Raw genomic sequence first — 26812 nt, 5'->3', positions numbered from 1 at the left:
TAGAGTTACATTATACACTATCTGTTCACGAAATGAAATAGCTGCTGAAATAAGCCATTTACATACTAAGTGCCTTTCTCACAACCATGGTAACAGCCCTACCTTGTAGATTCTCCGTCAACTCACAAGCATCATACAAACACACTCGTTTGCTCGTTTGATGTGTTCTGCAATATCTTTCTTTATAGGTTAAGTTTTGGGATTGATGCATTAAATGTGTTTAAGTGTACCTTACATTTGGTATGAATAGTAGTGTTGTTGTATAATTTTGAGACATATTGTAGTATTTAAAGTAATACAGGTTTAATGTTTACTGTCTTATGTGATTCTGTTTGAGAATGAAAATACAAATTTTGGTGAATGTAATATAAGTGAAATGCTCAAGATATTCATACCAATGATTTGCCCAAATATATTTTATTGTTAGGCAGTAAAATAGTCTGCTGGTGTTACCAGAAATAAAACTGGAGCAAAAACAGCAGTGTCAACATCACACTGTGGGTCCATATGGAAAGGCTTAAGTGTTAATTTAAAGCTACAAATGTCAAGCTAAGTACTTGGCTAAATACTATTCCAATATTGTCATATACGTCCATGAAACTCCAGTTGCAGTTGACAGTAATGCCAACTGTTTCCTGCTCTGTAATGTCTTGTGTAAAGGCAACTAAGCGTCTCAAAGGAGGGATTCACAGAAGCCAGCCTGGGTCTATTAGCCAATCAGAGGAGACGACAGCTACTGACAGGCCTGCTGAAGTCACTAAGGACCATCAAGACGCTGGTAAGACTTTAACATATTTTTAGATGTATTTGTTTCTCACAGCAACTAGCTGGAGTGTGAAAGGACACCAGTAATTTTCCCCTCTAGTCCTTTTGGCTAGAGCACTACATGTGTTATTATTCTAATTAGTTCAGTTCACTCCTGACATCAAATTACTACCTGCCGGCAGGAGAGCCATGTCTACACAAATTGTTTCACCATCCAGCGTCATATTTGATTACATAATTGGTGCTGTACAAGCTATTATTTGAATTAATAGTGTAAAAACTGGGTACTGATGTTTATTACCAAACCTTTCTTTACCACATTTAACAATTATTTACTTGATGTAGGTTTGATTCTTACCTGCAGCATAATTCACACTTGATTTATTCAGAGTAAATCCTTTGTTTTCAATAATGCCTTTTTTCCATAACAAAATCCCTCAGACTGGACCCATGTTTAATCACTCTGTGACATGCTACACACATATATATAAAATAGTACCCAGTATAAAACCTGATAGGACAACATTTTGTATATATTAGATTAACTAGGAGATAAACTGTCACTGGGCACATTGCGGTCTTCCACTCCAGTCATTTTCAAGAGGACCGTTTTAAAAGACAGCCCTATGTCAACTAACCTCTAAAATGTAAGTTTGACCTGTTGGTTAATTTATGCTGCACCCAAGCCTTCCTCTTCTCTTTCTTCCCCTCACAGCAAAGAACAGATGTACGACTCAGCGAGATGCTTGAGGTATTGTGATCCTCTCCACACACACTGACACACATGCAGATTTGCTTATAGCTGACTTAAAGGTCAAACATTAGGAGGGATTCTGCACTGACAAATGCTCATCTATTGAATATTATTATTCTATATAATAGTAATATAATACTATTGTGAAGGTCAGCTGCAGCACATAGTATGGTTAAATGTTATGCAAGTATGTGAAACAATGATTTTTAAGATATATCAATCTGGATAAAACAAAACAGGAGAAGTCACACATACCACTGCTTCATTCATAGTAATCAAGGTAACTTTCTGTATGGTAATGTGTTACCTTTGAATGATTTTGTGATAGAATTAGACAGATTCTACTGTATTTTGGTTCTACATTGTACACAATATTTCCTGCATGCTTGCAAATGACCTCACTGCTCTGTTACTGAAGGAGGAAGACTATCCAGGTGCAATCCAGCTCTGTCTGGAATGTCAAAAGGCTGCCAGCACCTTCAAACACTACAGCTGCATCAGGTAAAGTAGATCCCTCAAAAATATTTATTACTCATAATCCAAATGGGAACAACCATGGTCTCATTTTCTGTGGCAGGATGGAAAGTTCTCTGACCTCTTTAGATTAAAACACGACTGCATCGAGAAGTGCCAGTCTGAAATCATCCGATGTCAACTCTTCTTAGAAAATAGGGAATAATTGGTCTCTTTCAAAAATGGCGACCCTGTGTTGGATTGTAATTGCTTTGCTCTGAGAAGTCCTTCTATTGTGTCCGGGTCAAATTTGACTTATTTTCAAGGTTAAATGAGAGACTTTTTTTTTGTCACACAAAAGGGAGGTTAAGAGGCGTTTTACAATCACTTATTTTGCTCATTGTCATTGCCTTGTTTTTCTGCTATTACAGTGTTTATGATGTCAAATCATTTTTTTTTCTATATGCTAACATTGTGAGTTGGTTGTTATTTTGGAAAAAAATGAGCACATGATTGGAATTCCTTTGAAAGCAACTGCGAGATTTTACCATAGTACTGATTGTGAAAGCCTTCAGTTGTATTAAACGGTGTCCAGTTATAAAATATATAGAAAGAGCCCATTCCTTTTTTGTTGTAACAATTCAGACACATGGCTGTATATTGTAAACCCTCTTCTCTCCACAGAGGGCCCATTATCTTACTTTCATTTCCTTTGTAATTGTGCTCCATTTCTCGCATTAGGCACGTCCAACACCGCAGCATTTTATGTATTGATTAAGAATCGATTGGGGATGCATGTCATTGTTGGCTTCCTCCCTTTTCTTGTCGCACAATGCACAGACTCAGACAGAATACTGAACAAAGTGGAGTGTGAGAATGACACTCCACTTTGTTCATTCTTAAGTATTCGGTTACCAACACATGCCAACCTTACACAATGTTTTGGGTTAATGTTCGCTGTTTTTTCATACATGGCAGAATGTGTCCTGGTCTAGTTGTGGAGGAGAGAACCAGAAGAGTCAGTCCCATTTCAAACTGACTCTGTGAAATTAACAGTTCTAAGCTAAGCTAAGTTGGAACCACACAAATGTACAAACTCAAGAGACTGCGCCCCCTTTGTTAGATGGACAGTCCATTGTGCTAATCACAAATGATGTAATAGAAGGCAGTTTTTTTTTTAAAGATGATTGTATAAAGGAGCATTGTTTTGACATTTATGCTACCCAGCTTGGCAGCCTACATGTGACAGTCACATAACTGTCACATGCTTTATTTTTCGGATGGGTTGCAAGTCTGTTCGATTGAGTCTCGAGTTACACTGGCATGTACATGGCGTGCCAACAAATTCCCTTGGATACTTAGAACAGACTAAAAGATGCCTTTGTATAGTGGGTCTGAATTTTTCTTCGTTTCCCCTCCCCTTTTTCAAACCATCCTCTTGACAAAAAAAAACAGAAAATCATCTCTGTCTTTTGAGACAAGATGTTTGAATCAAGTTCTTAATATTTTTCCAACCTTGAAGGCATTATTAACACTTTCTAAAATGTTTTCATAGTGATAATTAAACTTACTTTTATAACACATTCATCATGAAGCATGTGCAAGACATAATGAGTTCATATAACCAGCAACATTAACATCATCCACTACATAGCAGTAATGGGGCCCCAGCTTATGAAGCTTTCCTAGTTATCCTCTGACATCTTGAAAATGGTGATCAATAGAAGAAGATATACTTCCAATTTTACACTTTGTTGTTGAATGTGCTACACACACAGGCTGAAATACACAGACATGCAGAAACAGGATCCTATGGACAGGCACTAATGGAGAGAGAGATGTCAGAGTGAGGGGGCTGCCCAAAGCTAGCGCTCCTGAGCCTTGCTCAAGGGCACCTCAGCAGTGTTCAGGACCAATTTCCAGACTTGGTCGGAAATGGGACTTGAACAGGCAACCCTCCAGTTCCCAACCCAAGTCCCTACAGACTGAGCTCCTGCCGGCTAGAAAATACTATTTGTTCAAATCCATGTGCAGCTCCTTTATTGGGTACTGTGTACCCATCAGTGTTGAAAAGGTAGAGTCATTGGTTTGACCTTAATGCAGGATTCAACATTATTACAGGCATGTTTTTATGTCCCACTGGCTCACAGTTAAAATCTGCTTTAATCATAAATAAGCATTTACACCTAATTTCACATTGTTTTCCTTTAACACTGGTGTTTTGTGGGTGATTCTTGAGGGATCCTCTTGTTATTTACTGCTACAGGTGTGTCATAGTTTAGAGGCAGCCGCTGCCCTCAGCTTCCCCGCTCTCACTCCCACCAGTGGTCAGTCACTACACTCGGTTTATACACTTAGACACAGATTGTATTGCTGGTATTCTCTCATAGACTAGAATGTCAAAATGTCTTAAAACCACTGGTTCCCAGCCAAAAGCTGTTCAATAATCAAAATTCAAAGAAAAGGAAATACCGGAAGAATAGAGTTAGACTGACAGAGAGTAACATTTTTTTTTATAAATGAAATACTTTAGAATTGGATAGGTTCATTTTCTTCATTTCAATGGTCAATTCTTGACTGTTTTTTTCAAAATCATCAATCATCAATCAATGTTCCTGGGACAGTGGATACAATGATGTGCCACATTTACACATATTGTAACTACTACCTGTCACAACTGGCCTATGAATGAGGGAATGTGATTGTGATCATAATAAAACCAAACACTCCCACTTTCCATGAGCATTTGTGTCACTGTAGTCCTGATGGCTAATGTAACACAATGTCTTAGGCAGAAATCCATTTGCTCTTTGCACCAATGCTTTCCTTTTAAAAATGCTAGTGAAGCTTCCTCAGTGTCGTTGTATTTTTTCATCAGTGCATTGATCACACATCTGTCTTGCTCTGAATTACCATGCACATTGTTTTCTGGCTCTCTGCCCAAAAGCTGCTGGAGTTCTGACTGCAGCTATAACCTCCCTAAGCGGCAAGTTGCTGGTCTGCTGCACTTTGATTTTAACCTTGTAGCTTTGCTTTTCTACACACTACATGGCTTTGTTTCATGCTTGCCCTTTCTTTGTCCCCATCCCCAAACCTTTAAAAGTCAATACTGCTTCCTCAAGAAAGCACTTACACAGCCTCATGCTCCGTCTCAGTCCATTTTCATCATTGGTCCAAATGGGCAGCTGTTGGGGAGTTAAGACCCCCACATGTCAGCACGTAGTTTATCAACCATGAATCCTGCTGTGGCCTTAAAAAAGCAAATGTGTGATTTAGCCTAGAGCTTCTCTGTGGTATTATGAAGCACGCTGAACTGAGAGTAAACAAAACAATTCATTTTGTACCAGAGACTAAAAAATTGGGAAACATATTTTGATATTTAATTGGGTTAATTTGTTTATTTGAAAAAGACCATGTATATTTTCTACTTTTGGCATGGTTTAAGGCTCCTGTCAGGAGTTTTTAGCTGGTTACGAATAGCAATGGGGATCGTCATTTTTCATTGATATCAATATCCTTATCGACACTGCTTGATGATCTGAGTCTTTATCATTACTACTATTGTTACTTTCCTATTAGGTGCTGGGAAAACGATCAGATTTATCCGCCAAACAACTGCATATATTCACGTTTCTCGCCAAAACCTAATTTTATTATTTTTCTTGATGTTACATTTCAGCCCATCATGATCATGTTTTATTTACCTTTGCCTAATATTCATTTTACTGAGCCGACATTGAACACTTCATGATGTAACCTTATGTGCCCTTGTTTAGTTACCTCTCTAGCTTTAAACCTGATCACTTCACAGATTTAAACACCAGAATAATATTGTTAACTAACGGGAATTGCTACAAAGTTCTGGTGCGCTTATCACAGATGCTTTGAATAGAGGAGGACAAAGACTGTCCTGCAGCAGCAGCCGGAGTAAAGATAGTTATTTTAACCTGGAGAAAGTCAAGGCATGCACAGCGTTATGTGTGGGCCTTAAGGACCTGGGCCCATTTACCTGTGCACTTGTCCCACACTAATGCCTGGGGGAAGAATGAGTTACTTATACTACATATTTGAATGTTATTTACCATCTAAAATACAGTTTCCCCCTTAAAAAGACATTATAATTATCTTGCTATCATATGTGAAGTCTTCATCAATCAAATCAGGCCATGTTACACTTCCCATGCACTCACACACATGTGATGTTACTCTGCAGAGCTGCAGATGGCTCTGTGCTGGACAGAGAGCCAGTGTGACAGAGGCTATATGTGGAAGACAGGGACTCAGTCTTCACACAGGTGAAATTCAGTAATTTCTCTAATTGCTTCTAAATTCGTGAGCCACGTTTATTTTCTGAGCAAAGCTGTTTAAAAACAGACTGACAAATCAAAAACAATGTAGGAAAGACGAGAGGTAGAGCCTAATGTCCCTGCCTGGTCTGATCGTCTCTATTTTGTCATAAAAGCACAGACGCTCATAAAGAGACGGCGCAGTGCACTGCTCTCTCTCTCTCTCCCTTGCGCATCGACCATGGCTCTCTCCCTCCCGACAACGATTAAAACTGATGTCTCTTTTTTTGTGACTTACAAAAGTAAAGAAGACCTTCAGAATCAATATTGATCCATTCCCTAGTTTTGGAAGTTGTGAGAAGAAAACTTGGTGAGATTCTAGTCAGAAAACACAACCTATGTAAAGGACAAGTTTAGCAAAGCGATTAGACATAACCCTTTGAATGAAGGGGGTGCCACAAATGGACACAAAGTTGTGGCTCTTTGTCTAGCAAACATTTGTTCCTAACAGGAACTATCAAAGATTATTCCTGAAAAACAAAACAAAACCCATATTATAAACCCCACAACCTTTTTTTTTTTTTTTCTATTTTTATGTTTTATAGCATTACATACTGAATTGAAAAAAACTCTTCCCTTTGTCCGTATATTTTGCTACAAGAAGGACACAAAGTATTCTTTAACTCTGGTTGGGAATAAGTAGGTTATTTTGTACCAGTCATTTACCATACAAATGATCAATAAGTTATTCAAGGTAAGACTCTTACAGATCTCCACTTCAGCTAATTGCCATCTTAGTATTGAGAGGAGGCGTTTTGTATGGGCTTTGTAATCTCCTCGAAGGACAGGGCGGTACAGCTGAGTGTTCAAGAGACGCATAATGAAGGAAGGAGGCCAGGGGGCTGCTGGCTTATTCATTTCTGTGTCTCAGATACACAAACAATCCGGAGCATGCTGCGCAACATGACACTGCAAGCACAGAAGCAATTCAACTATTAATTCCTAGCCATGAAGCGTTCTTGCTACTCTGGAGTAGGACATGTGACCGTGTGTCTAAGAATCTCTCCTTGTGTATTTGCACTAATTTTTTCACTTTGGTTTACTTTCCACCATTTGATATTTTATGATGAAGATCTCAAATCACTGACAAAAACAACAGCTTCTTAGGATGTATTCAAAGTCTGATTAATTACTTTGGCCTGATTTACCTAAAATCTCAGCTGTCCAACAGTGCAATTGTCTTTCTTTATAACTTTTCCATGAATGCTCACATCCTCGGAAAGAAGTCGATACTAATATTTATACTATCTATTACATATGATCTTTTTCTGATTTTCAGATTTTTTGGGATTGGACTGGATGTTCACATTAGCTGCTGTACTAAGTCATCTGTTCAATAGCCATAGTAGTGCCAGCATATGCAACTGTTGGGCCAGCTAATATATAAAAAAAACAGATGCATGCTTTACCTTTACCTTAACGATGTAAGATCTTTGCTACTAAAAAAATCAGAGTTAATATCAAACATCTATGCTACATTGACTCCAGTAGTCTAAAGAGAAAAAAAAGACACAAAAATGGCTTATTGACCTGAAAGATAGTTTAGTGTTACTCTATGTAAAGTTGAATGATGTTCCGAAACCTTTCTTACTTTTCAGATTCTGATTCTGATAACAAGACATGAGTATCGGCCTATACCAGGTTAGCTCAGAAAGGATGGAAAAAATATATAAATCATTTTTCTTTCATTCCCTCAATAAATCCTAATTAGTAGGAAAAGAGAGAGTACTGACATTGTACGCTCTCTGCCAGCCCTGTACTATTGTTATTGTTATTATCCGCAGATGAAAGTTAACATCAGACTTAATGATTTTTACAATGGATATTAAATCACTGACGTACATGCCGATACTTGATACTGAACATTAAGCAGTGTCAGAGGCTGTTAGTGGAAGATCTTTAGTAAGTGCATGAAGCCCTCTAGACAAAATATATATATATATATATATATATATATATATTAATTGTTGCTCTTAGAAAGAAGAAGAAAACATTCTTCTATCTGGTTTGATCAGTTTTTCCTCTGAATGCTCTTCGTTTAGACTGTTTCTGTTCTTAACCTCTCCTCTCTTCTGGCTTTCCTCTAACCTCTTCTGCTTCCCCACTGTCATTATTTTGCTTCTAGTTGTCTCTTCTGGCCGTTTCACTCTTTGAACTCCTTCCCTTGCCACTTTGTTGCCTTTCGGCCTACCTTGGAACTGTGGCTAACATGACTACTATTAGGAATCCTCACAATTTCTCAGCATCCAGCAAGACCCTGAAAGCACATGAGTCTGCACATTGCCTGTTTGGCAAGTCAGCAGTCACTGTGGAGAGACTTGCCTGAAGGCCCTGTGGACACCTATTGCCAGTTATAATTGAAACCAGGGTGAAAAAAATGATGTGATTCTATTTCAATCCTTGTGTTCCCTAAAGGGAACAGATTGTTAATTAGTTTTTTTTCTCCTCATGTGCTATTTATGCATTCTGTCTGATCATGAAAGGGTGCCAGCATGTGGAGAGGAGTGCATCTGTACACATGAACACCCACTGGACAGTATAACGTAGTAATATCGACACGTGATAACAGGAGGATTAAATAGTCACCTGGCCTTTCTGCTGACATCTGTGGTTGTTCTTTAAAAAACTGTTAGTACGTATTTTCATGGATTCATTAATCTTGATAATTTTGTGGCTATATCTTTGATTTGTGTCAACCATCTTAGGGTAATTCTTCTTTTGGGTCTGTGAAGCTGTAACCTTATATGGTGAAACGTGTAAATTGTAGCAGATCTATGTTTGGCTAGGAGCCAACCATATGTTGTCAATAACTGTTTGCTAGACAAAGAGCCACATCTGTTACGTATACAAATCAGTGTCATGTCATCTTTATTGCTTTATAGTGATATACCCAAATGGAAAGGAATGGGCTGTACTTTCTAGCAGAATATACGCAACACTGTGAAGATGAAGACTGGGCCACTTTGCCAATGATTGTCAATGATAGCAAGCGATTGTGAGATCTTGGTCAGCATGGGTCAGCGATGGTCTGCACTTTGTCAGCCATGTGTGTTGTGTTTCTATGTTGTCTGACCATGGCTGAATAAATCCTAAGATGATCCACAGTCTGTTTCACCATTTCACCATTGTCCATCTACTACAGAAATAACCCCCACCTAACAAAAACTCTTCAAAATGATCATCTTCTGGACTTCTGAGTTATTTATTTACCTTTTATTGCTGCAAGCATTGATGGATCTGTGTGTGCAGTGGTTGGTTTTCTAACCCATTCTTTTGGACTTTGCCATTTCAGGTTCACAGTCTGACAACACAAGACCAATTTCCAAAGGCCAGTTACATTGGAACTTTTATTTTTTAATTAGCTTTTTTTAAATTTATTTATTTTAAATTCATTTAACCAGGAGAACCTCATTGAGATTAAGAATCTCATTTACAAGAGTGTCCTGGCCAAGAGAGGCAGCAGCACAACAAAAAGTTACAGACATAAAACACAGAGTAATTACAACACAGTAATTAAACTGCAGCATCACATTTGCTGTTTGCCAGTATGTTCTTCTCCACTCTTTTTTTTTATTGATATTGTGATGGCAAATATTCTCATTCAAGCTTTGCATAGCGGACTCGTCCGCCACTTCCACGTCTCCTTTTTATCTCATGTCTTGCATCAGGAGAAAAATTCGGCTGTTTGCATTCACACATGGAGCTCACAGGGTGAGTTTTTCTGGAGTTTTTTTGAAACTGTCAACAAGGTTTAACACTCTGCAGTATTGGGAGTACGTTGGAACAGTCTGTGATGAACGAGGTATTTATCCTGTCAGCCTCTGCTCCTCTGCTGTACCTTCTCAGTGTGGCTGCCAGAGCTATAAACCTTTGTTTAACTCTCTCCTGGGCCTTAAATGTGGACATTCAGATGTTTTCCTTCAGTAGCCAGGACCTGATATTGATCGGTACACCCTTCTGTAGTTAATCCAGCTTTTTTTCTACGTGTGTTTTCTTTATATTGGTTTCAAATTGTAGCTTCCATTGAAGATCATTGCTGTGACTTGCTGTCCTGAGCTTGTAGCTAAGAATATCTGTTTTTATTGCTGTGGCACATTCCACTTTACTGGATGCTGTTAGAGGGCGGTAGTAATTTAGATTGTGAGTAGTACTGCACTAGCACCTGCTGTCATACCGTTTAAGGTACATTGTCAATCATTTTTGGCAGTTAAGGTCACACTCTCACATCTGTCTATTGCGTCACATTGTGCTCACCTCACCTGCTGTTAACTCCATCAGTCTCAAGTCCAAAATTGTTCCCACACTCAATGTCACACAAACATACATATACACTAAGAAAGCAGATGGTTGGGCTACATTGCATCAGGCTTTGTATTGGAATGCTCATTTTGTTACCTGTTTTTTTCAAACGACCTGTGGGACTCACTCTGCAGTCCTCTCACACTTTCTCTTCTCTTCTCCTCCTAACTCTCGTAACTCGATGCCCAACCGAAAGCAAGATGCCTAATTAGCAATTTGTTAAGGACACTGTCTACCCTAGGGCGACTGCAGTCTCACAAGGCACAACATAAGAGCAGGCTGACCTGAAAAAGACCCCTAGTAAAGCAGGGACGGCGGTAGGGAAGTGGTGGAACAGAGGAGGATTATGAATGGGGGATTCACAAGGGAATTGGTGGTGTCTTGCGTCGGGCAAAATTGTTGTGTTTTAGATTGCTAGTTCAGTTTGTGAGTTGAAAGAGTTTCTCTGGATGAGGCAAACTCTAAGCACCCTGCTATGTGTTTTTATTGTTAGTTATAGTCATGCACAAAAACACACCCACAATTAATGCAGTTGATTTCACTGAAGATGAAGAGCAAACACTTGAAACATGTTTTAGGGCTGCAGCTTGTTGATAAAACAGCACTTTATAATCTTTAGATTTTTGGTGTACCGTAAAGTGTGCCATATTCTTGCTTCAATGGTAGTCCCTTTAAGCGTTGAACGTCAAAATTCAATTTCCTTATGAGTAGAATATACAAAAGACTTGCTGGTCACAGACTCTTAAATTTGTAATTTTGCTTGCCTTTCTCTGATTTATATTCTTTCAAATTAAGAATACATGAAAAAATATTGGTCAACACACAAACATTTTGTAATTTTAGTCAGACCTCAGTAACTTAAACATTTCCCACATTTTCACCTTTTGAAAATCCATACAAATATAAGGGATACTTTCTGGCACTCTTTGTCCCTTTAAGGTTATGCAGTTCAAATAGCTCTACAATGATTGCTTGATATGAATATGTACTATATGATTCATGCCTTATATTTAGCATTTGGTGGTTCCACTTCTGCATTAGAGCTGAAGGACTTACCCTCAATGATCTCCTTTCTCTCCTCACAGTGAATTGAATTCCAAACTACAAGACACTCTGGAGCAAATCGAGGTACGTGCACCTCTGCTTTTTCTCTAATTCCATTATTTGAAAGCAAATCAGTAAAGAGGCTTTTAGTAGCCAACAATATCTCGCTCTCACCTTGTGATTTTCGAGAAGCTCTCATTCAGAAAGAAGCAACTTCTACTTCATTTTGACATTTTAATAGTTTCACTTTCTTACTCTGGGCCTGGCAAATATTGACACATTCAGAAAGTCATTATTTTGAGGGGGTGAGCACTGAATTATATCTGTTTCATCTGTGGATGTGTCGTGATACATTTGTGTGATAAATGGTATGCAAAGCAATTTTCTCTGTAACACTGCTGCTGCGCTTGAGTAGATTAATTACCTACAGATCTGTCTGTACACAGGGAACAGGCGTGCATGTGCACATACATACAAAGCCAGGCACCGAGGTGCTCGTTTTTTACCTGTCAGTCAGAGTTTCTAAATAAGCAAAGATAAATATTCTCAATCATAAAGGTAAACAATTGCACTAGGGATTTAACCAACACTTTCACCTTTAGAATGCTTAAAGCAAAAACATTTTATAAGTATATATGCTCATGAATCATATGTACAGCATGTATGGCTATAAATAATAACATATGTGTATTCATATATATATACAGTATATATACATACACACATTATATTTGTTATCCAGCATATTTAACTCAATACAGATGGTATTGCTTCGTGGTCAGTCTAGTGCATTGGTTTCCAACCTGGGGCTAAAGTCCCCCAAGGAGAGGTGCCAATCTGCCCCCCTGTCAGGTTGTCCAAATTAGATTTGCACATTATAAAAAAAAGCTTGATAACATACAAACTGGATAGTTTATACAAAGGCAATGTATCTGTACTTTTTCGTGCGGTTCATTGCAGGAGCTCAGCTTTTCTAAGACAATAGAAGTGTGGGCTCCAAAGAAAAAAGGTTCTGAGATATGTAAGATATCTACTGAATTGAATCATGAAATGACCTTACTATATCATCAGACATTAAGGAAACATGCTATGTTGTTTTGCCCCTCGGTTTGCCAGGCAAATGGCAAACCAACAGGTGTTCAGCGATCAAAGCGTGAAGGTAATTGGTTCAGATATAACCGATTATTCCTGACTTAAAAAGCTCCACGACCATAGAACAGTCTATGGTTAGAACGCAGAAATGTTTCATGACCAATGCAGAGCTGGCTAAACACTGAAGCTTCTGTGTCTGCGACATGGCAACCTGCGTGCACATTGACTCCAGGGACGAGCGGACGGGGGGGAGACAGCTCTTTCCAATGTTTTGAATTTGGACTGCAGTACCCATTTTAAATGCTAGGTGTTAGAGTTACATATTGGTCCTTTAAAGCCACCTACAAAAATAAATAGGAATCATTATAAAAGTTAGACAACCCCGGGGAACATCAGCAACAGAAAGTGTTGCTTTGGGCTAATTTCATTGTCACTGGATGATTGTTCCTGTGTAGTAATAGGGTACACAAAATAATGTATACATAGTTGATTAAATTATGAAATAACCAATTAAAAGGTACAATTAAAGTTTCAAAGTACTTTAGAAGTATGAAAACATGTAATTAGATCAATTACCAGTGGCCAAAGTTATTTTTGTTGGTCTTTCCTCCAAGTATTTAGATAATGAGCTCAGTTCAAATAGTAATGGCAGCTACTGCTGCTAAATCCCGGTGCAGAGTTTCAGTGAAAAGACAGCTTTAAGAATCAGATGTAGGCTGCAGATTAGCTGTACATAGGAAGACAGTTAAGTCTTTAAAATATATTTTTTTGCAGACTTTTACACAGCAACGGGTCATAAAGCATTGATATCTCAGAGTGTGCTGTTATTTCGACTTATCTCCGTTTCATCGCCCCGTGTCCATATTTATCATGCACGTATCAGCTGGTAGCTGCATAGAACATTAATCAGAAACTTAACGCTAGTAAGGTTATGGTAATGGAAGAAAATAAATGTTTCTCACAGCAAACAAGTTTCTCACAGAAAGATTTCTGTTTTGTGTTTGCTAAGTTGATGTCCCTGATGGGGGGTAACAAATACACTACTGTTATTGAATTGATGCTGCATGTTATGTTGATGTTCCTCGGCCATTGGTTACAATAGTTGGGCCAGTAATCTTGAACGCCCGAATTTAACTTAATGTCAACCCCTGTAACTGCACTGTGTTTAAGAGCTGTTTTAAACACATGTTCACACAATGTGTTTGATCACATAGCCTTCATTAGTATTGTATAAAGTCAACTTATTGTGTCAGGGTCGTTACTCCTTCATGTGCTTCATAACTTCTGTCTGACCTTGTCCCACTTTCTCTTTTTATGTCTTTGTCAAAGACTTTCTCACATACACACTCATTTATAAACCCCCATCCATATCCTGTTACCTGCCCTTGGCCCTGTGCGGAAGCGTTTCATCTGCACATCTATATCTAAATCCCTGGTCTTAGTGCTGATAATCCCTCTCTTTTCTTACCCCCACCACACACACACACACACACACACACACACACACACACACACACACACACACACACACACACACACACACACACACACACACACACACACACTTTTCCTCTTTCCTTTTTCCCTTTGTCATCTCTCTATTTCTGCCCACAGGAGCAGCTTGATGTCGCCCTGTCCAAGACGTGTAAAAACTTTGATGTGTCGCACTACACCAAGGTCCAGCTGGCCTACACACTCCTCGGCAAGACACAGGTCAGTAGTTCGACTCAGTGACATGGTCATGGGGAATGACTAAACATGAATGGATGAGAAGCCCCCATTGATGCCAACACTTGCTGCACATTTCAAGTGTTTATATATTTTTTCAAACTTTTTCAAACTGTTTGATTAGAACAGTTTGAACAGGCTGGCTGAGTATTCATAGAATACAAGAGGTTTAATTTGGCCATGCTATCCTAAATTGATATTATATAATATCTATGTGTCTTCTAGTCCCAGTAGATAATATAATTGTCTAAAGAGCGTGCTAGTCATCCTTTGTGATTACAGGTACACCTTGCTCTGCTTGCTGTCAATCAAGATACACTCACAGAAATCACCCACAAAGAAAAGTCTTCAAAAAGAATCCCTAGATAATATCAATTAAGCCCTCAAATCATCAACACATTGAAGACAATACCTTCTCGACAACATGTTTGTGTCTGATATTGTTGTGCATTTGATTTGAAGGTGTAAAGCCTTTGCGTTAAGAACAATAACAACAGATCACTGTAGTTTCTGATAGGAATGCCTGGGAAGAAATGTAAGAGACTGTGATGTAATGATATAGACATTATAGAATGTAATAAAGCCACCTTCTCATGTTCTCTACATCACATTGTTCAGCTCTTGGAAATCAAAGTTGGAAATCTGAGTTTCATTGAGCTGGACTCAGTGTTATGAGCTTCTAAAATCCTAAAAAAATAGGATAATACCTCAGACCATTCGTGTCTTTCTTCTCATAATTCTCCTCATATTGTGACATTTGTCTGAAGTAAACATCTACGTATTAGTAGTTTGTTTAATTTAGAAGTTGATGATGCCATAAGGTCATGTGCTGAAATATATTACTGTTAAGGTTACTGTGATTTGAGAAGCCAAAGTTTCTTTTTTCCTCGCTAGTCATGGTTTTGAACAGCCAGCAGTTTTCCCAGTGTTTCTAGGGCAGATGAAGTGACTCTCTCAGAAAAGTGGGGTAAACATGTTTAAATTACTTTTGTGGCAGCAGGCACTCAGAATGGATGGGGGCAACATCTTGGGGTTCAGGAGTTTGCGGCAAGAAAATCGAATTGCTCTGCAACACCCATTACCTATAGGGCTTAGCTCAATGCTGTGCCAGAGTCTCCTGCTACTCTGGTGTCCTCAATTCACCGCGGTCCCACAGTGAGACTGTGGGTGGGAGCTGAGAAAGAGATGGTAAATCTATCTTTAAAATAGAATAAGGGATAACAGACTTTTAATTACAAAGGGATGAATGCAGTGCGATGGAGCCGCATGGTTTTTGAGCAGTTCAGTTCAGTTCAGTATCAGTTCTGATATTATGGCTGATCCAATCAATATTTATCAGGAAATTATTTCCTAACGAAAATGCCCTGTAAGCTTTCTGACAAGGACCTGGCTGCATACGGACTAAATTTGTGACTAGCTGGAGAACACAGTGAAGCTTCAAGCTACTGATATTTCATACAGGAGATTTGGGAAATGATGCCATAGCTCAATGAGGATTATTTATTCCACTTGTAAGTAGTTTTCCTGACAATGTGTTTGACTCTCTCTGCAGACTGCCATGGACCAGCTGCACATGCACTTCACCCAGGCCATACACAACACTGTTTTCCAAGTCGTGCTGGGATATGTGGAGCTGTGCGCCGGCAATGCCGATACCAAGTTCCAGAAAATGCAATACAAGGATCTTTGTACGGTAAGGAGATGAGTGTGTGTTTGTGTAGAAGGTCAATTTATTCCACCAACATTAGTCCATTCTGACTGTAATTTCCCAGTGATTTCTGGCGCTAAAAGGACCAGCCCCCTTTTCTTTTATGCCAGTGTCAAGTGTAGCCACTTCTGTAGTCAGTTAAGTGAAAGTGTGAATGAAACGTCCACCTACAAAGTGCTGAAAGGGCTTTTGACACACTGCTGAGCACATTCTCTCACACTTTTTTACTCACATTACTCCTTTAGATTTCTTACTGCCATGTAGCCAAGTAAAAAAAATAGACTTATTTCACGTGTAGAGAGCCCACAGATTCTCCATAATTGAATGAAATAAATGAGTGGGGGAGAGCGTGGAGATAATCGGGGTACAAAGTACATTCTAGCCCCTAACTCTGAGATAACTAATCCTGCTCACAATACAGAACCAATGCACTTCAGCAGCTGCATTATTTGACCAGGCTCTTCATGCTGGCTTTCCTTTACCCCAAGGATCAAAATAAATCACATTTGCACGGCCACATTACAGTAACTTTGTGAATTCATCATATATTTGCAGCTTCAGTCTGACCTTCAATGTGAAAGGGTATATAACAGTAAGGTTAAGGTTATCTCTGCCTGATCAAGGGAAATAATTTGTTTGCCTCCCCCAGTGTTTCTGCACTTCACTTTTTTTCTCCCTCACCCTCCGGCTTCATATTTTGCTGTGTGAAAGCACAGCTTTAACTAGAGGAGATGCCCGCTGTGCTCATAAATCTACAATGCCCTGTCCTTTACCTCTTACCTTCATGCTACCTCTCCTCCACTTCACTCCTTTGCACCAGCTTCCTGTCTATTATGCTCCCGGTTTCCCTACCACAGCAGTAATGATTTTATAAAAGTCGAGGGGCTTCTTTTAAAGGCTTCTTTTTGTCTGACATGGTTTCAGATCCAGAGTGGCATTCTGCCAGAACGAGCTGAAAAGTGAAATATCTGGAGTACTACTGTTACTTCAAACCTGCTCAGTTCTGTTGTTTCAATGGGGATAATTTACAACTGCTAATAACTAATATATTTCATTTAAACATTGTGTAATAAAAGATTGTAAGGGAGTAATGCTCCTCAATCAAAAGTTTTCATGGAAAAAACATTATTGCCTACTCTGCTTGCCTTGCGAGAACTTGGTAGAGAAATTAGAAAAAAAATGTGGATCTTAACAAACACACTTTAATAATAATGAAAAATATAACCTATGTATGTATGTATATAATGTGGATTTGCAAAGTCTTGCAGTCTGTAGAGCTTGAGCTTTATAAGAGATTACCAAACTGGTAATGTGAACTACCCCGCAAGACACTATCTTCAATTCACAATATCAACCCAGCCACATTACAAGCCTATGGGATAGACCACATATCATCTTCCCTAAAAGAGGTGACAGACAGAGACAAATAAACCAGCGGGAAGCCTTTTGGATTTATAAATTACAGACTGAAGAACACCCTGGCCTTAATGAGGATCTTGATTTAAATATCGCTTCTTGTAAAGCTTTGTTTTGGGACTCAAGATGTGGGTCTCTTATAATCAGGGTAATGTATTGTTATGTTATGTTGCTTTGATTCACCTTTTTGCCATCAGTGTAGAATTTATTTTGATGAATGTAGGGATAAGTTTATTTGCATACATTGGCCCTAATAATTTCTCCTAAAAGGCTTGATGCCGAAACAAGTTCAAGTGTGTTTTTTAAGGTCCACAGGGCCATGCCGTGAATGTAAAGGCATTTAAATTGTTTAAAAGATGATGCTTAAAGACTGCTTGCATCCCTGTACAAGGAGCACCTCAAACCAACACCCTTTTTTGAGTCTGGGTAGTGCTCCTTTCTACATTTTTTGGTAGATAAATGATTGGACCAATTTTTATTTAAACTTTAACAAGCTTTAGTAACCCTGTAAAATACACGTGCATGCATACAGTAGTTACACGCTCGTCCTAATGTTTACATGTGTTTGATAGATACCCTGTCAGCATACCGTGTTGCCTGGGTGAACTCGTGTACAAACAATTTCACCGACTCAAGATTGACTGAACGTGTCTTTACACTCACAGCTGTGTGACCATTATTGATGGGGCAGCGCATACACACACAATCACACACACTCGAATGCTTGATGAGGGTTGTGTGAGCATACACACAGTGTATATGCGTGGTTGACAACAATCTATTTATGTTTTATCTATGTTCCTCCTAGTTGTTTTTAAACAGAAGCTAAAAGTCAGAAAAAAAGTTTTTTTCCCCTCAATGATTTCTGAGTATTTGGGATGTCCCTGAGTTGTCCCTCTGAGAGTTTGTATGGTAGTTTTCAGAAAAGACGCACATATTGACTCTTTCTCACTAGTGTTTGAATTATACCGGTGACAAGACCGGCTGAAAATATGTGTAATCAGCAAAGCAATACTCTCTGCTTCAACAAATACCATTGATTAGCTCTTGAGTTAGGTATTGAACTTGCTTAGTATAGATGTGGGCATGTTGGTGTTTGTAGAATGAAGCAAACTTATCCAGTTATTCTGCTGATAAATAAAAGGTTAAGAAAATGCTAAAGCCACATAAGACCCACTGAACTTTCCTCTTAGTTATGCAACTTAAAATTCAAGGGAACTGGGAGCAGTCAGAAAGGTCAGCTCAGATTGGGAGAGGGTCTTATTAATTTTACATCAATACTCATCATTATTGTACAGCCTCACTCCTCATCAATCCCCTGGTCTGTCTGACTTTTCTGCTGATGGAAATAGGACAGTTGAGACCTAGTTTCATTGGACGTTCTTGTGGGAAAGAAGCTGACTATAAATGTAGGACTTTATAATGTACTGCATACCAAAACTTTGGTTTACTTCCTGTTCTTACTAATTACATCACATAAGTATTGATAATCATCCAGCCAACTGGTGGCTTTCTAGACTTAAATATATCATCAAATGGTAATATACTTGGATAATTATTATTTCTGATAATTACATATTATATATATATAATTACATATTATATATATATATATATATATATATATATATATTATAAGGTTTTGTAGGAGGATTGATATGGAAGCCTCTAGAACGGCTGGAGAGACTAGTATTTTTTTATACAAGACCATTAGCACTACTGATGATAGACAAATCACTCCAATAGTATTATACAATGGCACATCAGTAACCCACAGTGATCCATCCCTTTCTCTGTTGTGAACGTCCCATTATTTTGATATGAGCTGACCTGTAGTGCAGTTATGTAACAATGATGGGCCATTTTCACACTCTGTAGTGGATATAAACCCTTTTGCTTTTTCCATGTAAAGCATTGCAATAGTCTTAGGCTGGCATTTCGTGTTTACTTATCCGTGTCTACAGATAGCTTCATTACAGATGAAAACTTGTCATTTGGCAAACACTGTACATCTTGTCATCCCACACTATGGATGAAAACTGATGTTTCATGTTATTTGTTGTTATTACTCTGTCACATCAGTGACAGACATCTAAAGACTGCAGCTCTTTTTCATTGAAAGTGTTTTTTCTTTGAATTATTTTCTCAGAGGAATGCTTTGTTTGGTTTTCAGATTTTCAGAAGGGGGATGCCCAGTTGATTAGATGTTTTTCTCTTTAGTTTACTGGCCACATTTGTCTGTTTCGGGGGTATCTGCAGTTTGAACAGCGACAAAAACACCTTCCTATGAAAACCAAGAAGACTAAATGAATGTCTTTGACTTTGCATGATTGAAAACTTATTTCTGTGCAAAATTTGAATTGCATACTCTTTGTTTAACAAAAAATAATTCAACCATTAATTTAATGATTTAAGTCTGGATAAATATCCTTTGACAAAAGCATCAGTAAATGACAATGGAATCCAGAAATTCAGTTTATTTATTCCTAGGGGTGTACCACAGGGTTCTGTTTTGGGTCCTTCTTCCTTTACATTGTATGCAGTGGCAGCTGGTGCATCATTCTCCAGGGGGAGTGCAATTTTTAACAGAAAAACAGGGATTACATCTGAGTTCTTTAGCTTGATACTAACACATAGGGTTGCTATTAACTTGCTACCAGCATTGTGATCCCGGTAATTTCAACTTAAGAAACAATCTATTTTACCTAACATTGTTAAGGGATGGCTAAGTCCTCCATTTATACCAGCCACCCCTGACTCTATGAAATACTTTTTTTTGTTAACCTTTACGAAGATACCATTTCATAAGTACTGTGAGACTTTCAGCTGCTGAGTCCTTTTTTTTTTTTACTTATAGACTGATGTCATACCATCAAGAATACTATAAAAAGATCTAAAACCTTTCAAAAACAAATATTTTCCTTTCTAGCTGATTCAAAGGGAGTAGTAAGGGAATGGTATGTCCTTTGAAGATATTCATGATTACCTAGGAATCCACTGATATTATGTGTCGTGTCATACATTATATTTTTTGACTTTACAAAATTCTCTCTTTGGAAACTACATCACGAAGTCATTTCAAGACTTGGTCTGACTGATTTCCTTTTTTAGAGCCTGTTCTCTACTATGCCTCTTTGCTTGCACAGCAGTTCCACATTTTGCTGACTATGTTTTGATCTTTTGCAGGTTAATATGTTTGTTTATGTCTTTCTTGAAAGGAGGGGGTAGTGATTATATTTCCATAAAGAATGTGAATCAGCTAAATCAAGACTACCTGCAGTCTCTTGCACATCTCTTTTGTCAGAGTCTGGCAATTCTTTCATTCGCTCTACTCCACACGCCCACACTTGACTGAAAAAAGGCTCTCTTTTAAAAACTCCCTGACACAGCTTGGCATATGTTTTATGCATAATGACAGGTAACTGTCTTTATATCCAAAATAGATTCAGATCCTTCCTCTTTGAACTCATACTCCTGCAAGCTGGATATCTTTTTTTTCCAGAAGTTTTTATTATAATATTTTCCTGTGTTACCTTACCACAGGTATGACATGTAGTATTATATTCTCAGTTGCAGCCTTTAACATATAGTCACACAAACAGACTTGATAGGAAAGCAGTTTTGGTAGGATTAGCTGAGGTTACTTCTAATTGTCTGACCCACTGAAGATCCTAACGAACACCCACGCTCCTACCACTTATCCAAATGTCATGTCCTCTCACCCCAGTTGCCTGGCAACATGCTGCAGCATTACAGTTGGCTGGTGAAGCACATGGGGTGTAAAGTATAAGCCTTGCTTTGTCAGGACTGGTTCATTAGCTTACCTGTGTGACTGGTGATGCTAGAGTCTGTTTTGTAACTTGAGCTGTTTATCTCTATTTAATTCAGATATTTTTCCTATTTGGTAGTGCTAGATTGTCTGATTTGAGTAAAATGCCTGATGATCGTTTGAATGAAACATAATGGTTGTGTCGTTTAGTGTTACTATTTTATGCCTTTATTTCATACTGGATACACTAAAATAATATATACAAGATTTAGGTGTGTTTTAAAAAGGAATTTGTAGAGATCACTGACTCGTGACCTTGTGTGGATAGTTCCAGTTTCAGAGTACTAACAGGAAACGCTCTGCCTCTTTTAGTTTTCGGCCTGACGGGAACACACAATACACCTCTGCTGGAGGATATAACTGCATGTATCTCATTTCCCCTTATATTTAAAAATTCCAATATTTCAGCTTTCTGAATTATTAAGAATTTTCTGTGACAGTAGAGTTGTAGAGGTTTGTCCTTTCTTTATTGAAGTATAACATTTGGGATTTGTTAATGATGATTAAGTGGATTAATAAAATCAATATTGACTAAAAAACATTTAAATTTTCAAAAGGCATGGTGTTTTAATATGCAATAGAGAATGGATGCCTAATAGTTTAATGAATGTGTAATGTTAAAATGTATTTGACAGCATCTCCATAGATCCCCTATGTGTGCCTTAGAACAATTAGAATATAACATACTATATATATTTTAACAATGTTGAACATCACAGTTTTAACATTTTAATTTGAAGGACTTAAAATGTGATATACTAGTTTATCTTTAGTATTCAGTAAAGTGAAGCTACATTTATAAAATAAAAATGGTTGTTCAAATGACAGCATTCAACACGATAGTGTCTCTACAACAGTCCTTGTCAGTAGTGAAGTCGTACCTGTTGTGCAATTTAACTTTCTTTAGCAAAAGCTTGTTATCCACTTACGGCATTGGTGGTCATTACATGATGGTGTACAAATGTCTCACTGAGAATTGATTTGCTAAACAATCAGCCTGGCAACTAATTGTTTCTTGCTCAGGTATTCAGACATGCTAGAGGATTTTTAAAAAATAAGCTTAAGGTTTTACTTCTGTCAGTGTTTTTTATCTATTTGTGAGGATCTTAATATAACACATGTATTTTATTCAGACTAGAATCTGAAGTGTTCGTCTGTTGGATGGGTGCAGGAAGAACAACAAAATGGATTATTCTTGGATTGTTTTCTACCATATATAGCTTCTTTCTTTGGATTTAGAATCACTGTGAAATGCATCAAAGTGCAGTGAAGGAGTTGAGGTTAATGCCTGGGTTGATTTCTATTTTCAGATATGTTGGTAGATAATTATTGATTCATTCTAAAAGAAGACACAAGTCAAATTGTTATTAATACACATCAATCAAAACAAATACATATTGTATCTACTTCAGCAGAAAAACAAATACTTTTATTATGTCTACTTTAGGTTTTTAATTTTCCTAATAAGAAGAAAGAAGAAGAATTTATACTTTATTGATCCCGCGAGGGGAAATTCGTTTTTACACTCTGTCTAGTAAACATGCTACACAAACATGAACTGAAATACACACACATGCACAAACAGGATCCTGTGGACATGCACTAATGGAGAGGTCTCAGAGTGAGGGGGCTGCCCACGGCGGGCGCTCCTGAGCTTGTGGGGTGGGGGGGGGGGTTAGGTGCCTTGCTCAAGGGCACCTCGGCAGTGCTCAGGAAGTGGCCTGGCACCTCTCCAGCTACCAGACCAATTTCCGGACTTGGTCCGTACCGGGACTTGAACCGGCGACCTTCCGATTCCCAACCCAAGTCCCTACAGACTGAGCTACTGCCGCCCACACTGGGGGCGGAGCCATCAGTGACTCGAACTGATCCCAGACTGCCAATCAAATCTTTCTAATTGGTTTGAACACCAAGCAAGAATCCGAGTGGTTGATTGAAATAAAATCTGAGTCCTGCAGAGTCTCCATTAGATGCTGAATGTGCAGAAACAATAAGAATACAAAGTATTTTATGAAAGCAATACATCACTCGAGGCCTCCAGAATATGAACATTATTTTACAGCAAATAAAGAACTTTCTAAAGCACAAACAGATTATTAGTATATATCTACACTATTTGATATCCACAGGACTTAGATATATAAAGGAAAACATCTACTGAAGGGTGTAGTTACCTTGACAACCATGCAGTAAATTACCTTTTTGAGAATGGTTAACTGAGACCCTTGTTTTACAAGACTGCGAACTGCTGTTTTCTTTTAAAGATAGCATAAAAACTGTGTTTTTATTCCCAATAATACACAAATCACCTGTGTGTTTTATTTTTGAACAGAGTTGGTATCATATAGTATAAACTCCCTGGTTAAGTGCTGAGTAGAGATATTTTTAAATCCATATTCAGTTCATTAATAAAACATCCTTTAAACAACACCCTTTTATATACTGTATATCAGTTCTTACAGTAGTAGCTCTTAAAAATGATGTTCAGTTGGTCCTTACATAATTTATCCCTTAAGTGCTTCTTATTACTCAGAAAAAACAAGTTTTCAGACAAAGTGTCCTTGGATGATGAGCATAAGCAGGTTTTAATTAGATGTTAGAAAGAGGACAGTTTATTTTGAGTTGTTTGTTAAATCTCTTTAACAAACAAAGATTTTAAAATTGTCCAGGACAGTGTGTTTCATCACTCTGAAATGATCCTTTTTGCTTTTAATAATTACTTAAATTATTACAAAACAATAGTAGCACAGATTACATAAAATGAAGTATACAGAATACCTCACGTTTAAGAACAATGAAGTACAGAGCATCAGTGACCTTGTTTTCTTCTCTTCTCTTTATTGGCAGCATATCACACTGGACAGCTACATACCATGCCTGATGGATCTATGCAAGGCATTATGGGAGGTGATGCTGAGCTACCATCGCACCATGCAGTGGCACGAGGAGCATGACAAACTGGAGACTGCACCCACTCCAGGTAAGAGTCTTAACACCTCTTTAACACAATCACTGTTGTATTTGTCCAAGATATATATTCAGCTAAAAACTTCCTTTAGTTCTGACCTGACAAATTGCAAAAAGGAATACCCCATGCTCTGTAGAGAAATGTATCTTTGTGCAGTCACATATTCAGGAAGGAAAAAGAGCATGTCATAACCTCTAGCATAGAGAGGAAGAGTGTCACTTACTTGCACAAGCGAGTATTTTGTGCCTCAAAAATATCCGTCCTTTTTTCATTTTAGCACCCTCAAATCTCTCTTTGTCACTTGCTTTTCTTTGACTTCTTTCATTGAGATATACTCATGAACACCAAATCTGCTCCCCGTACGGCAAGATGAAGGAGTAACTCACAAATTCAGTTCACAAAGTAGATAGGGTCAGCTCTCTTCACAAGCTCTGGAGAGCGCTGCTTCTCCCTGGCTGTTTGGTTTCGACATACTGTAGGTTTATCAGCTTTATAGCCGACAGAAAGGAATGATTGAATCTGGGCTCATGAAAAGAGAAGACAACATTCGGGTGCTCCGGTGCAGAACAGAGTAGAGTGGTGCGGGCGCTGAAGCTGGATTTATTTTCCAGCTCTTACTGCGATCCTTTTCAGCTTAGAGGTCACTGAATGAGTCAGTGGTGGAATAAACACCTCTGATTGGACTATTGTTGATAAAGCATCTCCTCTCTTCAACAGTACAAATAGATGTGCATCATAGTGCGTTCTTTGTGATTAGTAATTTTGTTCCTTTATCAATTTAAAATGAGTTGGACAGTGTGTCCTCATTGGGTGAATAGAAATGAATACATACACATTGCAGATTTTATATAAGATGTTTCAAGGATAAGTGTTTAAGTAGTAATGAGCCATGAATGATTTATTTATTTCTCAGGGAAAAGTCTCATGCATTACATTGAGCGGCTTTGTTACAATGCTGATACAAACAGGACTTCAGGATACAAACTATAACATCCTTTAAATATGTTTCATATAAATCCACACATGCACCTCTTTTTGTGTTGTTGTCAGCAACATTCTTGATCATCCACTAATTAGATCTCAGACTCTTCCTGTTTTAATGGTGTTAAGGCCCTGATACACCAAGGAGATCGTCGGCCGTCGGTCCCAGTTGGACTGTCGGTGAGCGATCGTCGCCCTAGTTTTTGCGGTGTGTCCGGCTCCGTAAGCCCCCGTCGGCCCCCGTCGGCCCCCGTCGGTGGTTGGTGAGAGGTTTCATGTAACTCCAGCTCTCGACACAGGTTCGGGAAAGGCCCTTAAGCAGAGCATGCTGCTTTAGGATCCGTGCTTTCACCCATTAGTCCTATTTCTCTGTCGCCTCCGCCTCTTCTTTTCTTTTTCCACTAAGAGCAAGGGCTGACAACACCAGTGCCATTTTCAACTTTTAATCAAACATTATTCTTGATTAGAGGTACCTATATGAGGCCTATGAGTGGTGACCATAGAGTGAAAATATTAAGGTGGCGACTGAAAGCGGTGTGAAAATGTTCTTCTCGTATCATAACAACGGACTACCGCCGCCTGCTGGCATGGGGAGTTATTTCCTCTGAGGCATCTGCAGAACGTACGTGGTGGTTGGCAAAAAGAGAAGAGAGCATTTGATTGCGACTTTCTGGCCAGGACAAAAGGCAACGTGAGGCCATGCCACAGTCGGTCTTCGTCGCCACTATTTCTTTGCCGTTTGCTTGGTGTGTCAGGGCCTTTAGAAAAGAAATAGCAAGTAGTTGTTCTGTCCGAGCATTTTCTACATTTCGTGATGCGAACAGTACCAAGTTCCCCGTCTCTTCTCTGGAAACTCAGTAAAGCTGCACTCAGGTTCTGGCCCATTTGGTACACCGAGATGACTGAACACCACATCTGTCCAAACCCAGAGCTTATGTCTGGATCAACAAGGAAAGTCTCACTTGTGTCATCACTGCCTCCCTCCATCCTGCCTTCAGTCCGCCAGATGTGCAAACATCAGCCTCGGGAAGCTCAGTTGTCAAGGCAATGCATACTCTGCGGTTTAGCGGTAAGCTCTACTAGAAGTTTGTCTTACCCGCGTAAGAAAAGAAACCCACACTGGAGTTGGTGTATAGCAGTTTTAACCTCATCACTGTTTATATCATTTGTCTTACCAGAGGCTCTGTCAGATATTAGCTGCAAAAGCAGAACTGTCAAATTAGCTACCTCCTTCTTGCTGCGTATTGAAATATCGCTCATTCCCCCTCTCCCGTACTCTACAGAATCAATTTGTGGAATGGATGAGCACACAAGGGTGTCCTGAATGCCTGGTGACATGCTAAGTCCTCACAATCCTTTATTAGAGGCTATCCTCTTGGGAGGGGGGGACAGGGAGGACGTACAACACATTCCCCTTCATTGGGCCCAT

The 26812-nt window shown here is 38.7% G+C and overlaps 1 protein-coding gene across 2 annotated transcripts in view; it reads left to right on the top strand.

The window, feature by feature from the left end:
• vps50 (VPS50 EARP/GARPII complex subunit) overlaps nt 1-26812 on the top strand; it is a 109565-nt gene that overhangs the window by 29482 nt on the left and 53271 nt on the right. For both annotated transcript variants that reach the window (XM_061058937.1, XM_061058936.1), the window contains exons 7-13: nt 661-778; nt 1481-1516; nt 1938-2020; nt 11703-11745; nt 14368-14466; nt 16034-16174; nt 24282-24414. In XM_061058937.1, the coding sequence (XP_060914920.1) occupies nt 661-778; nt 1481-1516; nt 1938-2020; nt 11703-11745; nt 14368-14466; nt 16034-16174; nt 24282-24414 (653 nt within the window). The remainder of the gene's footprint in view (nt 1-660; nt 779-1480; nt 1517-1937; nt 2021-11702; nt 11746-14367; nt 14467-16033; nt 16175-24281; nt 24415-26812) is intronic.

Source organism: Labrus mixtus, chromosome 16 (assembly GCF_963584025.1).
Source record: "Labrus mixtus chromosome 16, fLabMix1.1, whole genome shotgun sequence".
NCBI classification, from domain to species: Eukaryota; Metazoa; Chordata; class Actinopteri; order Labriformes; family Labridae; genus Labrus; species Labrus mixtus.
The sequence above is the reverse complement of the archived record's forward strand: the minus strand, read 5'-3'. Positions and strand labels throughout refer to the sequence as shown.